We start from the raw sequence: 15,199 nt of genomic DNA on the forward strand, positions 1-15,199 counted from the left end.
TTTGGTGACAAAACGGATTGCACTGTGATAGACTGCATCCAATTTGTTGAGTAGGGTATTGGAGGCTATTTTGTAAATTACATCGCCAAAGTCGAGGATTGGTAGGATGGTCAGTTTTACAAGGGTATGTTTGGCAGCATGAGTGAAGGATGCTTTGTTGCGAAATAGGAAGCCAATTCTAGATTTAACTTTGGATTGGAGATGTTTGATATGGGTCTGGAAGGAGAGTTTACAGTCTAACCAGACACCTAAGTATTTGTAGTTGTCCACGTATTCTAAGTCAGAGCCGTCCAGAGTAGTGATGTTGGACAGGCGGGTAGGTGCAGGTAGCGATCGGTTGAAGAGCATGCATTTAGTTTTACTTGTATTTAAGAGCAATTGGAGGCCACGGAAGGAGAGTTGTATGGCATTGAAGCTTGCCTGGAGGGTTGTTAACACAGTGTCCAAAGAAGGGCCGGAAGTATACAGAATGGTGTCGTCTTCGTAGAGGTGGATCAGAGACTCACCAGCAGCAAGACCTCATTGATGTATACAGAGAAGAGAGTCGGTCCAAGAATTGAACCCTGTGGCACCCCCATAGAGACTGCCAGAGGTCCGGACAACAGACCCTCCGATTTGACACACTGAACTCTATCAGAGAAGTAGTTGGTGGACCAGGCGAGGCAATCATTTGAGAAACCAAGGCTGTTGAGTCTGCCGATGAGGATGTGGTGATTGACAGAGTCGAAAGCCTTGGCCAGATCAATGAATACGGCTGCACAGTAATGTTTCTTATCGATGGCGGTTAAGATATCGTTTCGGACCTTGAGCGTGGCTGAGGTGCACCCATGACCAGCTCTGAAACCAGATTGCATAGCAGAGAAGGTATGGTGAGATTCAAAATGGTCGGTAATCTGTTTGTTGACTTGGCTTTCGAAGACCTTAGAAAGGCATGGTAGGATAGATATAGGTCTGTAGCAGTTTGGGTCAAGAGTGTCCCCCCCTTTGAAGAGGGGGATGACCGCAGCTGCTTTCCAATCTTTGGGAATCTCAGACGACACGAAAGAGAGGTTGAACAGGCTAGTAATAGGGGTGGCAACAATTTCGGCAGATAATTTTAGAAAGAAAGGGTCCAGATTGTCTAGCCCGGCTGATTTGTAGGGGTCCAGATTTTGCAGCTCTTTCAGAACATCAGCTGAATGGATTTGGGAGAAGGAGAAATGGGGAAGGCTTGGGCGAGTTGCTGTTGGGGGTGCAGTGCTGTTGACAGGGGTAGGAGTAGCCAGGTGGAAAGCATGGCCAGCAGTAGAAAAATGCTTATTGAAATTTTCAATTATGGTGGATTTATCAGTGGTGACAGTGTTTCCTATCTTCAGTGCAGTGGGCAGCTGGGAGGAGGTGTTCTTATTCTCCATGGACTTTACAGTGTCCCAGAACTTTTTTGAGTTAGTGTTGGAAGAAGCAAATTTCTGCTTGAAAAAGCTAGCCTTGGCTTTTCTAACTGCCTGTGTATAATGGTTTCTAGCTTCCCTGAACAGCTGCATATCACGGGGGCTGTTCGATGCTAATGCAGAACGCCATAGGATGTTTTTGTGTTGGTTAAGGGCAGTCAGGTCTGGGGAGAACCAAGGGCTATATCTGTTCCTGGTTCTAAATTTCTTGAATGGGGCATGTTTATTTAAGATGGTTAGGAAGGCATTTTTAAAAAATATCCAGGCATCCTCTACTGACGGGATGAGGTCAATATCCTTCCAGGATACCCCGGCCAGGTCGATTAGAAAGGCCTGCTCGCTGAAGTGCTTCAGGGAGCGTTTTACAGTGATGAGAGGAGGTCGTTTGACCGCTGACCCATTACGGATGCAGGCAATGAGGCAGTGATCGCTGAGATCTTGGTTGAAGACAGCAGAGGTGTATTTAGAGGGGAAGTTGGTTAGGATGATATCTATGAGGGTGCCCATGTTTAAGGCTTTGGGGAGGTACCTGGTAGGTTCATTGATAATTTGTGTGAGATTGAGGGCATCAAGTTTAGATTGTAGGATGGCTGGGGTGTTAAGCATGTTCCAGTTTAGGTCGCCTAGCAGCACGAGCTCTGAAGATAGATGGGGGGCAATCAGTTCACATATGGTGTCCAGAGCACAGCTGGGGGCAGAGGGTGGTCTATAGCAGGCGGCAACGGTGAGAGACTTGTTTTTAGAGAGGTGGATTTTTAAAAGTAGAAGTTCAAATTGTTTGGGTACAGATCTGGATAGTAGGACAGAACTCTGCAGGCTATCTTTGCAGTAGATTGCAACACCGCCCCCTTTGGCAGTTCTATCTTGTCTGAAAATGTTGTAGTTTGGAATTAAAATGTCAGAATTTTTGTCTTCCTAAGCCAGGATTCAGACACAGCTAGAACATCCGGGTTGGCAGAGTGTGCTAAAGCAGTGAATAGAACAAACTTAGGGAGGAGGCTTCTAATGTTAACATGCATGAAACCAAGGCTATTACGGTTACAGAAGTCGTCAAAAGAGAGCGCCTGGGGAATAGGAGTGGAGCTAGGCACTGCAGGGCCTGGATTCACCTCTACATCGCCAGAGGAACATAGGAGGAGTAGAATAAGGGTGCGACTAAAAGCAATAAGAATTGGTCGTCTAGAACGTCTGGATCAGAGAGTAAAAGGAGGTTTCTGGGGGCGATAAAATAGCATCAAGGTATAATGTACAGACAAAGGTAAGGTAGGATGTGAATACAGTGGAGGTAAACCTAGGTATTGAGTGATGAAGAGAGAGATATTGTCTCTAGAAACATCATTGAAACCAGGAGATGTCATTGCATGTGTGGGTGGTGGAACTAATAGGTTGGATAAGGTATAGTGAGCAGGACTAGAGGCTCTACAGTGAAATAAGCCAATAAACACTAACCAGAACAGCAATGGACAAGACATATTGACATTAAGGAGAGGCATGCTTAGTCGAGTGATCAAAAGGGTCCAGTGAGTGGAGAGGTTGGTTGAGGGTCACGGCGATTTAGACAGCTAGCCAAGCCAACCGGTAGCAAGCTAGCATAGGATGGAGTCTGTTGTTAGCCACCTCTTGCGTTCGGTCAGTAGATTAGTGGGGTTCCGTGAGGTAGAGGGGATTAATCCAAATCACACAACAACAACAAAAATAAGAACAATAGATATAGTTATAGAGGCCCGAGAAGAAAACATAATAATAATAAAAATAAATAAATTGTCCGATTGTCTATTCAGATAGCAGCCGGTAAGACAGCTAACGGTTAGCGGGCCGCAGATGAGCGTTCAGGTAACGTCGCGACAGAGGAGCCAGCCGGATCTCCTTCAGGTAGATAACGTCGGCAGTCCAGTTGTGAAGGCCCGGTGGGGCTCCGCGTAGGCAGTGAAACGGGTCCGGATAGGTGACTGCAGCCCAGGAGTGAATGTTGGAACTCAGGAGTGATTGACGGAGCTGGCTAGCACCGGAACAATCGATGTTTGCTCCGGAATCGACGAAAGCCGACTGTCACACGAATAGCAGCTAGCTAGCTGTGAGATCCGGGTATGAATGTCCAGAGAGCAGTTGAAATCCAGGGACATGGAGAGAAAAATTGGTCCGGTATGTTCCGTTCTGAGCCGCGCTGCGCCGTACAAAACTGGCGATAGATTTTCGAGCTAAAGGATAGCTGATGACCACAAACCGTGGTTAGCTGAATACTAACGATTTGCCAGTAAAGAAGCTAACTAGCTTCTGATTAGCTTCTGGATTAGCTTCTGGGCTAGCTCCTGGCTAGTTTCTGGCTAGCTTCTTGGAGTTTCTGGCTAGCTTCTTGGAGGATTACAGATCTGAGGTAAATAATAATTTTTTATAAATATAAATTGGTGAGGCTGGTTGCAGGAGAGTGTTTAGAAGATGAGTTGATGGAAAATAAAAATATATATATACAGGACACGACAAGACGAGGACAAAAGGCGTCTGAACTGCTATGCGATCTTGGAGAAGAGTTGAAGAGGAGATGATACCCTGTTCCGGATCCTAAACAGCAAATGTTCCAATGTTGAATCAACTCTGACAATTTTAAACTTAAGACTGGGCCAGTGTGTATATGGGTCCACTTTCATTGTTAACACTGTGTTGGGCCTCCCAGGTGGCGCAGCGGTCTAAGGCACTGCATCAAAGTGCTGAGGAGCCACTACAGCCTGGGGTTCGATCTATGACCAGGATCACCATAAAGCAGCACACAACTGGCCATGCACCATCCGGGTTTGGTCAGTGGGTTTTCCTTGGCTCATCTAGCAACTCCTTGTGGCGGGCCGGGTACCTGCAAGCTGATAGTGCTCGTCAATTGAACAATGTTTCCTCCGACATATTGGCAAGGTTGACTTCAAGAGGTTAAGTGAGCATTGTGTTAAAGGTCATGAATAGCCATAATCAAGTTTTTACTCAAATGTGATGATATTTGGATGAAATCAGATCAAAGTATGATGACCAAAGTAATAAAAAATTAGTTTTACTTCGACATTGATAAAGTTTGATCATAAACCTTTTCACTCATCATTTTTAATGTTCCATTCAGGATTATCCAAATACTGGGAAAAAAAATATGTAACTTTGTACAACTTTAAAACACATATACAGTAAGAAAATTTGTCCGAATACATTTGGTCCCCTAAAATGGGGAGACTTTGTACAAAAAGTGCTGTATTTATATACAGATCACCCAATAAGGATAAAACATACATTTAAATTAAAGCTGTCTAAAACTCTGTTTCATAGTTTTACGCAATTTTACATGGGAATCAGAATGACAGTTTGGGACCTTTAAGAAGTAGTGGGGCTTGGCAGGTCATGTTTCAGAGGATGCATGTCTCGACATTCGCCTCTCCTGAGCCCGTTGGGAGTTGCAGCGATGAAACAAGGTCGTAACTACCAATTGGATATCATGAAAATGGGGTAAAATTATCAATAATAAAAAAATAACACTGTACTTAATGCTGATGCTGTTACACTTTGTCAGTTTCAGGGAATTATCACATTCAGTGCTATGCAATAACACCTCATATATAATTTTTAACACTAGGAAGTGTATATATAATAAACAAAAATACAAACACAACATGTAAAGTGTTAGTACCATGTTTCATGAGCTGAAATAAAAGATCCCAGAAATGTTCCATTTGCACTAAAAGCTTATATTTGTGCACAAATTGGTTTACATCCCTGTTAGTTAGCATTTATCATTTGCCAATTCACCTGAAAGGTATGCATATCAAGAAACTGATTAAACAGCATGATCATTACACAGGTACACCTTGTGCTGGGGACAATAAAAGACCTACTCTAAAATGTGCAGTTTTGTCGCAAAACGTAATGCCACAGAAGTCTCAAGTTTTGAAGAAGCGTGCAATTAGCATGCTGACTGCATGAACATCCATCAGAGCTGCTGCCAGAGAATTGAATGTACATTGTTCTACCATAAGCCACCTCTAACGTCATTCTATAGAATTTGGCAGTACGTCCAACCGGCCTCACAACCGTAGACCACGTCACGCCAGCCCAGGACCTCTACATCCAGATTCACCTGCGGGATCTTCTTAGACCAGACACGCGGACAGCTGATGAAATGGAATATTTCTGTCTGTAATAAAGTCCTTTGGTGGGAAAAAGTTAATTCTCATTGACTGGGCCTGGCTCCCTAGTGAGTGGGCCTATTCCCTCCCAAGCCCACCCATGGCTGTGCCCCTGCCCAGTCATGTGAAATCTATAAATTAGGGCCTAACGTATTTATTTGAATTGACTGATTTCCTTATATAAACTTTAACTCAGTAAAATCGTTGATATCGGTGCATATTGCATTTATATTTTGGTTCAGTAATAGTTTGCGCCAACGGTTTTATGCAACAACACCTCATAGTATTTTTAAACATTACACCAAGAGGTCCATAGTCCTTGATAAGGTGTTGGGTTAAGGACATTACAGTATTTTTTTTACAACTCCTTAATGTTACATGCTCTTATGTAAGCATTTATAAAAACTTCAGAATTGCCAGGAGACATTCTCTTACTTCAATTAACGTAACCATAGACCACCTAAACTGATACAACACTTCATCTCACAGGTGGCCAAAATGAACTAACGGTACTCCACGACCCCACTCCAACATAATTTCCGAGTGGGTTCCTGCTCAAACGTAATTATTAAACTTCTTGCAACATACAGTTGAAGTCTGAGGTTTACACACACTTAGGTTGGAGTCATTGAAACTCGTTTTTCAACCACTCCACTAACTTCTTGTTAACAAACTATAGTTTTGGCAAGTCGGTTAGGACATCTACTTTGTGCATGACACAAGTCATTACTTCACTTATAATTCACTGTATCACAATTCCAGTGGGTCAGAAGTTTACATACACTAAGTTGACTGTGCCTTTAAACAGCTTGGAAAATTCCAGAAAATTATGTCCTGGCTTTAGAAGCTTCTGATAGGCTAATTGACATCATTTGAGTCAATTGGAGGTGTCCGTGTGGATGTATATCAAGGCCGACCTTCAAACCCAGTGCCTCTTTGCTTGACAGCATGGGAAAATCATAAGAAATCAGCCAAGACCTCAGACATTTTTTTTGTAGACCTCCAAAAGTCTGGTTCATCCTTGGGAGCAATTTCCAAATGCCTGAAGGTACCACGTTCATCTGTACAAACAATAGTGCGCAAGAATAAACACCATGGGACCACGCAGCCGTCATACCGCTCAGGAAGGAGACGCGTTCTGTCTCCTAGAGATGAACGTACTTTAGTGTGAAAAGTGCAGATCAATCCCAGAACAACAGCAAAGGACCTTATGAAGCTGCTGGAAGAAACGGGTACAAAAGTGTCTATATGTCCACAGTAAAACGAGACATATTTTGTCATAAACTGAAAGCCCGCTCAGCTAGGAAGAAGCCACTGCTCCAAAACCGCCATAAAAAAGTCAGACTACAGTTTGCAACTGCACATGGGGACAAAGATCATACTTTTTGGATACATTTCCTCTGGTCTGATGAAACAAAAATATAATTGTTTGGCCATAATGACCACTGTTATGTTTGGAGGAAAAAGGGGGAGGCTTGCAAGCCAAAGAACACCATCCCAACCGTGAAGAACGAGGGTGGCAGCATCATGTCGTGGGGGTGCTTTGCTGCAGGAGGGACTGGTAAACTTCACAAAATAGATGGCATCATGAGGGGGAAATTATGTGGATGTATTGTAGCAACATTACAAGACATCAGTCAGGAAGTTAAACCTTGGTTGCAAACGGGTCTTCCAAATGGACAATGACCCCAAGCATACTTCCAAAGTTGTGGAAAAATGGCTTAAGGACAACAAAGTCAAGGTATTGGAGTGGCCATCAAATCTTTGACCTCAAGGCCTACACACCTGACTCAGTTACACCAGCTCTGTCAGGAGGAATGGGCCAAAATTCACACAACTTATTGTGGGAAGCATGTGGAAGGCTACCCGAAACGTTTGACCCAAGTTAAACAATTTAAAGGCAATGCTACCAAATACTAAATGGAGTGTATGTAAACGTCTGACCCAGTGGGAATGTGATGAAAGAAAGAAAACCTGAAATAAATCATTCTCTCTATTATTATTCTGACATTTCACATTCTTAAAGTAAGTGGTGATCCCAACTGACCTAAAACAGGGCATTTTTACTAGGATTAAATGTCAGGAATTGTGAAAAAATGAATTTAAATGTATTTGGCTAAGGTGTATGTAAACTTCCGACTTCACCTGTACCTCTTAAGACCTTATTTAAGATACCTTTTTTTTTGCCTAATAGAGTGGCCTTAAACTCACTTTCAACAGACCAAATTATGCTGGTTTGCAAAGTGATATGTAGTTTCTATTGGACAGCAGCCAGAGTTAGGATGGCAACAACCAACAGTTTTATTCATCTGAAACCTGCACTCCAAACAAATTGGTAAATTAAACTACCTAAACCATTTAAACTGGAATAACCATTTCATCAACGGGTGCTATAAATCTAACTAACTGATTGGATTAGTTTAGAAAATGTGTATTTAACTTTGTGTAGCATATGATTAATATATCAATCAATCAAGAACATGCCAAAACACAGCTGGAAAAAAACCTATCCTAAAAAAAATCTACCTGCAGGAAAGCATGCTGGGAAATATTTCAATGATGGGTGTGGTTTTAAACTTGTGGCGAGGCGGCATTTGCCACAGCACTTTTCAAAATGTATTTGAGGGAAGCACATGGGGAGTGTGGCGAAGTCAGGTAGGAGACCTGCTCCAACTCCCCGTAATTACCGTGGAGAGAGATGGACCGGGCAGGCACCGTGCACGGTGTCCCCGGTGCGCATGCATAGCCCGGTGCAGTACATTGCAGCACCTCGTATCGGCCGGGCTAGAGTGGGCATCGAGCCAGGTGCCATGAAGCCGGCTCAGCGCATGTGATCTCCAGTACGTCTCCTCGGGCTGGGGTACGTGACACCAGCCCTACACATGGTGTCCCCGGTTCGCCAGCACAGCCCAGTGCGGGCTATTCCACCTCACCGCAGAGGCCTGGCTAAGGGGAGCATTCAGCCAGGTAGGGTTGGGCAGGCTCGGTGCTCGAGACCTCCAGTGCGCCTTCACGGTCCGGTCTATCCGGAGCCAGGAGCTGCCAGAGTCTCCCGCCAGCCAGGAGCTGCCAGAGTCTCCCACCAGCCAGGAGCTGCCAGAGCCGTCAGTCAGCCAGGCGCTGCTAGAATCGCCCTTCACTCCGGAGCTGCCGGAGTCTCCCGTCCGTTCGGTCCCCAGTCCGAGGTCGGCGGCGAGGGTCGGCGTTTTTAAGAGGCCACGGAGGCGGATAAAGAGGCGGAAAAAAAATATGGTGACGTGGGGTCCACGTCCCACGCCAGATCCGCCACCACGGACAAACGCCCACCCAGAGCTTCCCCTATAGGTTCAGGTTTTGCGGCCGGAGTCCGCACCTTTGGGGGGGTACTGTCACGTTCTGATCTTAGTTCCTTTGTTTTGTCTTTGTTTTTAGTATGGTCAGGGCGTGAGTTGGGGTGGGCAGTCTGTTTGGTTTTCTATGTTGTATTTTGCGTTTGGCCTGGTATGGTTTTGTTAGTCTCTGATTGAGGCAGGTGTCGTTAGTCTCTGATTGAGAATCATACTTAGGTAGCCTTTTCCCACCAGTGTTTCGTGGGTGAGTGTTTTCTGTGTCTGTGTGTTCCACACGGAACTTCTTCGGTTCTCGTTTCTGTCTTTCACTTTGTTATTTTGTATTTGTATAGTGTTCAGTTTTTATTATTAAAATGGACACACACCACGCTGCAAATTGGTCCGACCTCTCTTACTCCTCATCAGAGGAAGACGAATCCGTTTCAATCTGCATAGTCTAGCCTACTATGCGCCCTGTGCCACTTGCCAGGTTAAACGAACCGGTAACATTGTGAATTTATAGGCCATTTGTTTGTGAGAAAATGTCAACGCGATCAAATTTGGTTTATGTTCTAACATTCTTTAAAATATAGTTAATATGAACAAGTACAAGATTGCTGCAGTTTGACTGGCTTTTCCTCCTCCCCAAGGACAGGAGCTTTTCCAGCAGTTTTTTAAACCATGTGATCTGCTTAGAAAAACTCTGGTCCCATTGTAGCCCATAATAAACCTTTTTACAACATTTTTTTTTTGCCATACCGCTCTGGGACCTGTGGTGCCACCTCTGCAGGATTTTGATGAGAATGTTGTACTTTCCACAGAGTAATACTGACACAATCACACTCTCACACTCAACTCTGGTTATTAACACCAACACTGGGATTATTTTAGACCACTAAGTAATAATTTAACACCAACAGAGTTAATGTAACACCTGAATAAACAGTATAAATGTTACACTGAAAAATCAACACTAGGTAACACTGGCCCATTTGCAGTGTAAGTCCCTAATCAAACATAGTGCCACACCGATCTTTGCAATCCGTTGCTAGTTCCCCAACAACACTTCCAGTAGCAAAGATATTTTCCCTGGGTGGTCCACCATCCAAGTCCCAACCAGGCCCATCACTTAGGCTTAACCAGGCCACCACAGGAGTGCAGGATGGAACATGTATTGCTAGTGGCCACTGCATCTGTCAGCCTCATGTCCTATCCATACAGATCAGATCAGATTGCATCCTCTTAGCACCCACCCTGACACACAGGCACGGCTATAAGATAGCTGTCCTGTCCACTCAAAGGTAGAGCTGTCCAATCCCTTCTACAGCCTGACCCCAGGGGAGCCTCTCAGCCAAAACAGAAGCAACACCACAGCACCTCCACTGACCCAGGTGTCAAATCCCACATGAGCCACACCAGAGCAAAGACAACACTTTACCAGCTAGCACATTATACAGGAAAGTACCGGAGATGTCATAGAGACAATGGCCACTTCAGTCCAACAGTTAATCTTCAATCTTCATGCTTCCCCTATGGAGACTAAAACAAAATGCTAGTATTATATGTGGTAGACTAGTGTTCCATTGTTGTGATTGGCTGCTGCTGAGTGAGGCACTCTGGGAGTCGCGGTCCATGACCATGATGACACAATCCCTGGGTCTGGTCTCAGGTTGCAAGCCACGCTGAAGTTGAAGGAAATCTCAGGTGACCGACGGGCGGCTATCCCTTGGCAGTGCTGTCTGTCGTAGAGACAGGAGTCGCTCTATGACTGGATACGACAGGCTTTCCCATTACTGTGCTAAGTGTTGATGCCTTGACGACTCTGTGTGGTCGATCAGGTTAGGTAAAGGCACAGTGGCTCAAAGATGATATGTACTAGTAGCATCGGAATGTTGATGGTCCTATGTTTCATGTCCTTGTAATTATTATTGAAAACCTTAATGGCATCAAACGTGTTCATCATCTGCTATTCCTCATACAATCCTTAAAATTGCAGCTCATTGCTCCCAAAGTGAACCCGCGGGCCAGATTGAGGAGTAACTGGGGCAGACAACACATACAAAACACACACACACACAGTTTGCTGTGTCAAAATCAGAGCTTTGACTGGCACCATACATTAGTTGACTCAATACTGTATGAACCGCCACAACATTTCTGTACATCAGGGCCAAGACCCAGATGACTTGTTTAGACAGGGAAGGTAACCAGAGAAAGATGATGTGTGTAACACATCAGATATAGATGGTTCCATGTGTAGGCGGCGTGGCCAAAAGGAAAATACAATTTATGAAAATGGCAAAGAGAGAACAAGACCTGATAAACATGTTGGCTTCTGTAGGCCGTTTTATGAAGTGAGTTGAGAACGTGTTTCATCAAATGATCATCAACATCTGGTTGGCTGGTTAAATATATACTGTACTTTACAAGTGGGGAGCACTTCAATAAGCCACAGATACTGGAATGACATGAACTTTGAACAAGAGGTTTGGAACTGTGCAGGACTATTTCCCTATTTCCACACAGGCAGCACAGGCAGGAGCAAGGATCTGGTTTTTCCAGTCAAACCATCAACCTCCAGACCATTCCTCCACACTGTAAGAGACAGAGATCTCATTCATCAGCTTTCCTTTAACAATTTAGAGGAGATATGGCAGTATGCTTCAAACATGGATTGGAACAGAGGGCACTATAATGGCTATATCCTACTCCATCCTACTTTTTCCTTCACACTATAACCTCACTATACCATATTTTGCTCCAGTCATCCCAAAACTATTTTCAACACCTGCAACAAGGAGTTATCAAACTCCAGATGATCAGTGTGTTCTATCAGAGGGAATCTGTGGAGGGGAGAAAGAGGAGGGAAGTATCACTGTGCCTGGTACAGCACCACCCTACTGATAAGACATCTCTAGGGGAGCCAAGAAGTAGTTGGCCCTTTTACAGGATCAGAACACATGCAGCTCGTGTCTCTCTCCTCTTATCGGAGTAGTAAAGCAGAATGACTTCCTCATCTCAGCTGTGTGGAACACGTTCACCTATCCTTGCGTACACTTCCATATCTGTATGAGAGTCAACTGTATTTGTTAAAAAATAGTGTGGCCTCAGCCTTGCCCCATACCTTTGACCATAACTCAGCTGTGCAAAACATCACAACATCATGACATTCTCAAATGTCTGATTGCTTTAGCATAAAACCACTTTAGGAATCAATAACTCTCAGAAACAACCAGAAATGAAAGAGGAGACTGGACTAAATACTAATTATAGTTGGATTATAACCAAAATGATGACAAAAACGGCCTCAAAATGTGGAAAATTGATTAGAAAGACCATAAAACAACATTAAAAAAACTACATAAAATGGTGAATAAGAGACACATCCAGTATCCACAACTTAAAACACGATGTCACAAACCGTTTAAAGACTTTTAAGAGTTATATGTCAATATTATTTTGGTTAGAGCGTGATTGAAGAGTTGACCTACTTGCAGAGTATACATCAGTTGCCTCTGTTTCCATAGTTGGGGGAGAGCTGTAGGTATCAAAAAGAAACAGCAAGTTAGAGCACTCCAGCTGTACCACAGTGCTTACTCTCCTTCTAACCTCTTCTAAATCCTAATGGAATAAAACAGTGTATACTGTTTGGTTGGAGTGATTTATTTGTACATTACTTTAGGTAACAGTTTGTAATAGATTTAATGAATGAGCCATTATGAATGATTATAAATATTTAGAAATGCCGAATTAGAGGATACATTGATTTTGAAACAGGCATGATTATTATTTAACAAATATATTACAATGAAAGTTGAGTGAAAATAAATCAATAAAATCTATCACTGATAACATTTGAGAATGTACAAACATGATACAGAGTTCAATATGAAGACAAAGATGCACGTGTTTTAGTTTTGGCTTTTGAGGTTCCGAAATACTTTAATCTAGCATCCCTGCAACATAAAACTCTATGGTTCAACTTCCCAAAATGCTGCTGAAGTGCTGGTGGATTGTAAAGTGTTAGCCTCTGAATAGAATACAGTGGCTCATAGAAAGTTGCGCGATTAGAGAAGTAACAAATATATCGAGCTCAAACTATATTATGGGTTACAAATGTACATAGAGTCAGAAGACCAATGTTCCCAGTTCTAGTAGTTTCAGACCCTCTGAACAAAAGGCCTTAAACTCAAATGAAATATAGTAATAGTAGTATAGAGAATAGTAATATGGTGCATACCACCACTGGCCAATTTCATGTCTGCGATCAGGGTGACATTTTGTATACATGTATTATCTGTTGGAGGTTCAGGTGAGATTGTATACTATTGATGTTTACATGTACACTCAGTGTACAAAACATTAGGAACACCTGCTGTTTCCATGACATAGACTGGTCCAGGTGAATCCAGGTGAAAGCTATGATCCTTTATTGATGTCACTTGTTAAATCCATTGCAATCAGTGTAGATGAAGTGGAGGAGACTTTTAAGCCTTGATACAATTGAGACTTGGATTGTGTATGTTTGCCATTCAGGGGGTGAAAGACAAAATATTTCAGTGCCTTTGAACGGGGTATGGTTGTAGGTGCCAGTTACACCGGTTTGAGTGTGTCAAGAACTGCAACGCTGCTGTTTTTTTCACACTCAACAGTTTCCGTGTGTATCAAGAATGGTCCACCACCGAAAGGACGTCCAGCCAACTTGACACAACTGGGGGAAGCATTGGAGTCAACATGGGCCAGCATCCCTGTGGAATGCTTTCGTCACCTTGTAGACCCGATGAATTGAGACTGTTCTAAGGGCAAAATAGGGTGCAATTCATTATTAGGAAGGTATTCCTAATGTTTTGTAAGTGTCAGTGTATGTTCATTGTGCGTGTGCGTGTGTGCGTGTGCATGTGCGTGTGCGTGTGTGTGTGTGTTTGTAATTATCCTGAACTTCTGAAATACTGAATATGTCCTTTTCTGCAGTCAAATGTCACAGCTAAATTGGACAGTCCAGTTCCAGGTTTACTCTCTCTGCTTTCCTAGATGTTTTTGTTATGTCTGGTCAGGTCACCTGAGATTAAATAAGCGTTGTACCTTCAGAAAGTATTCACACCCCTTGACTTTTCCGACATTTTGTTGTGTTACAGCCTGAATTTAAAATGTATTTAATTACATTGTTTTTGTCACTGGCCTACATTCAATACCCCATATTTTAAAGTGAAATAATGTTCTTCGACATTTTTTACAAATGTATGAAAAATGAAAAGTTTAAATGTCTTGAGTCAATATGTATTCAATCCAACTGTGATGGCAATCTTAAATAAGTTCAGGAGTAAAATCATGCTTAACAAGTCACATAATAAGTTGCATGGACTCACTCTGTGTGCAATAATAGTGCTTAACATAATTTTTTAATGACTACATCATCTAACACATACAATTATCTGTATTTATCTGTAAGGTCCCACAGTCGAGCAGTGAATTTCAAACACAGATTCAACCACAAAAAAACAGGTAGGTTTTCAATGCCTTGCGAAGAAGGACATAAAAACCAGACATTGAATATCCCTTTGAGCATGGTGAAGTTATTAATTCCACTTTGGATGGTGTATCAATAGACCCAGTCACTACAAAGATACAGGCGTCTTTCCGAACTCAGCTGCCAGAGAGGATGGAAACTGCTCAGGGATTTCACCATGAAGCCAATGGTGACTTTAAAACAGTTACAAAGTTTAATGGCTGTGATAGAAGAAAATGGGGATGGATCAACAACATTGTAGTTACTCCACAATACTAACCTAAATGACAGAGTGAAAAGACTGTACAGGATGAAAAATATTCCAAAAAATATTTTCAATAAGGCACGAAAGTAAAACTGGAGAAAAAAAATGTGGCAAAAAGATGAACTTCATGTCCTGAATACAGTCTTATGTTTGGGTCAAATCCAACTCAACGCATCACTGATTACCACTCTTCATATTTTCAAGCATGGTGGTGGCTATATCATGTTATAGGGAGTTTTTTGGGGGTGGTTAAAAAATAAACGGAATAGAGCTAAGCACAGCCAATCCTAGAGGAAAACCTGTTTCTGTCTGCTTTCCAATAGACACTGGAAGACAAATTCACCTTTCAGCAGGACAATAACCTAAAACACAAGGCCAAATATACACTGGAGTTGCTTACCAAGACAATGTTGAATGGTCCTGAGTGGCCTAGCTAGTTTTGAGTTAAATCTGATTGAAAATGTATGGCAATACTTGAAAATGGCTTTCAAGCAATGAGCAAATACTGTACAATCCAGGTATGCAAAGCTCTTAGA

The 15,199-nt window shown here is 42.8% G+C and overlaps 1 protein-coding gene across 4 annotated transcripts in view; it reads right to left on the reverse strand.

Moving 5' to 3' along the window:
• The window catches only part of LOC110502093 (zinc finger protein Helios-like), a 36,481-nt gene that overhangs the window by 18,497 nt on the left and 2,785 nt on the right, over positions 1-15,199 (reverse strand). For all 4 annotated transcript variants that reach the window (XM_036959165.2, XM_090216041.1, XM_090216040.1 and 1 more), the window contains one exon: positions 12,384-12,430. In XM_036959165.2, the coding sequence (XP_036815060.1) occupies positions 12,384-12,417 (34 nt within the window). In that variant the 5' untranslated portion in view covers positions 12,418-12,430. The remainder of the gene's footprint in view (positions 1-12,383; positions 12,431-15,199) is intronic.

This window comes from Oncorhynchus mykiss, chromosome 22 (genome assembly GCF_057628025.1).
Source record: "Oncorhynchus mykiss isolate SJ-2025 chromosome 22, ASM5762802v1, whole genome shotgun sequence".
Taxonomy (NCBI): domain Eukaryota; kingdom Metazoa; phylum Chordata; class Actinopteri; order Salmoniformes; family Salmonidae; genus Oncorhynchus; species Oncorhynchus mykiss.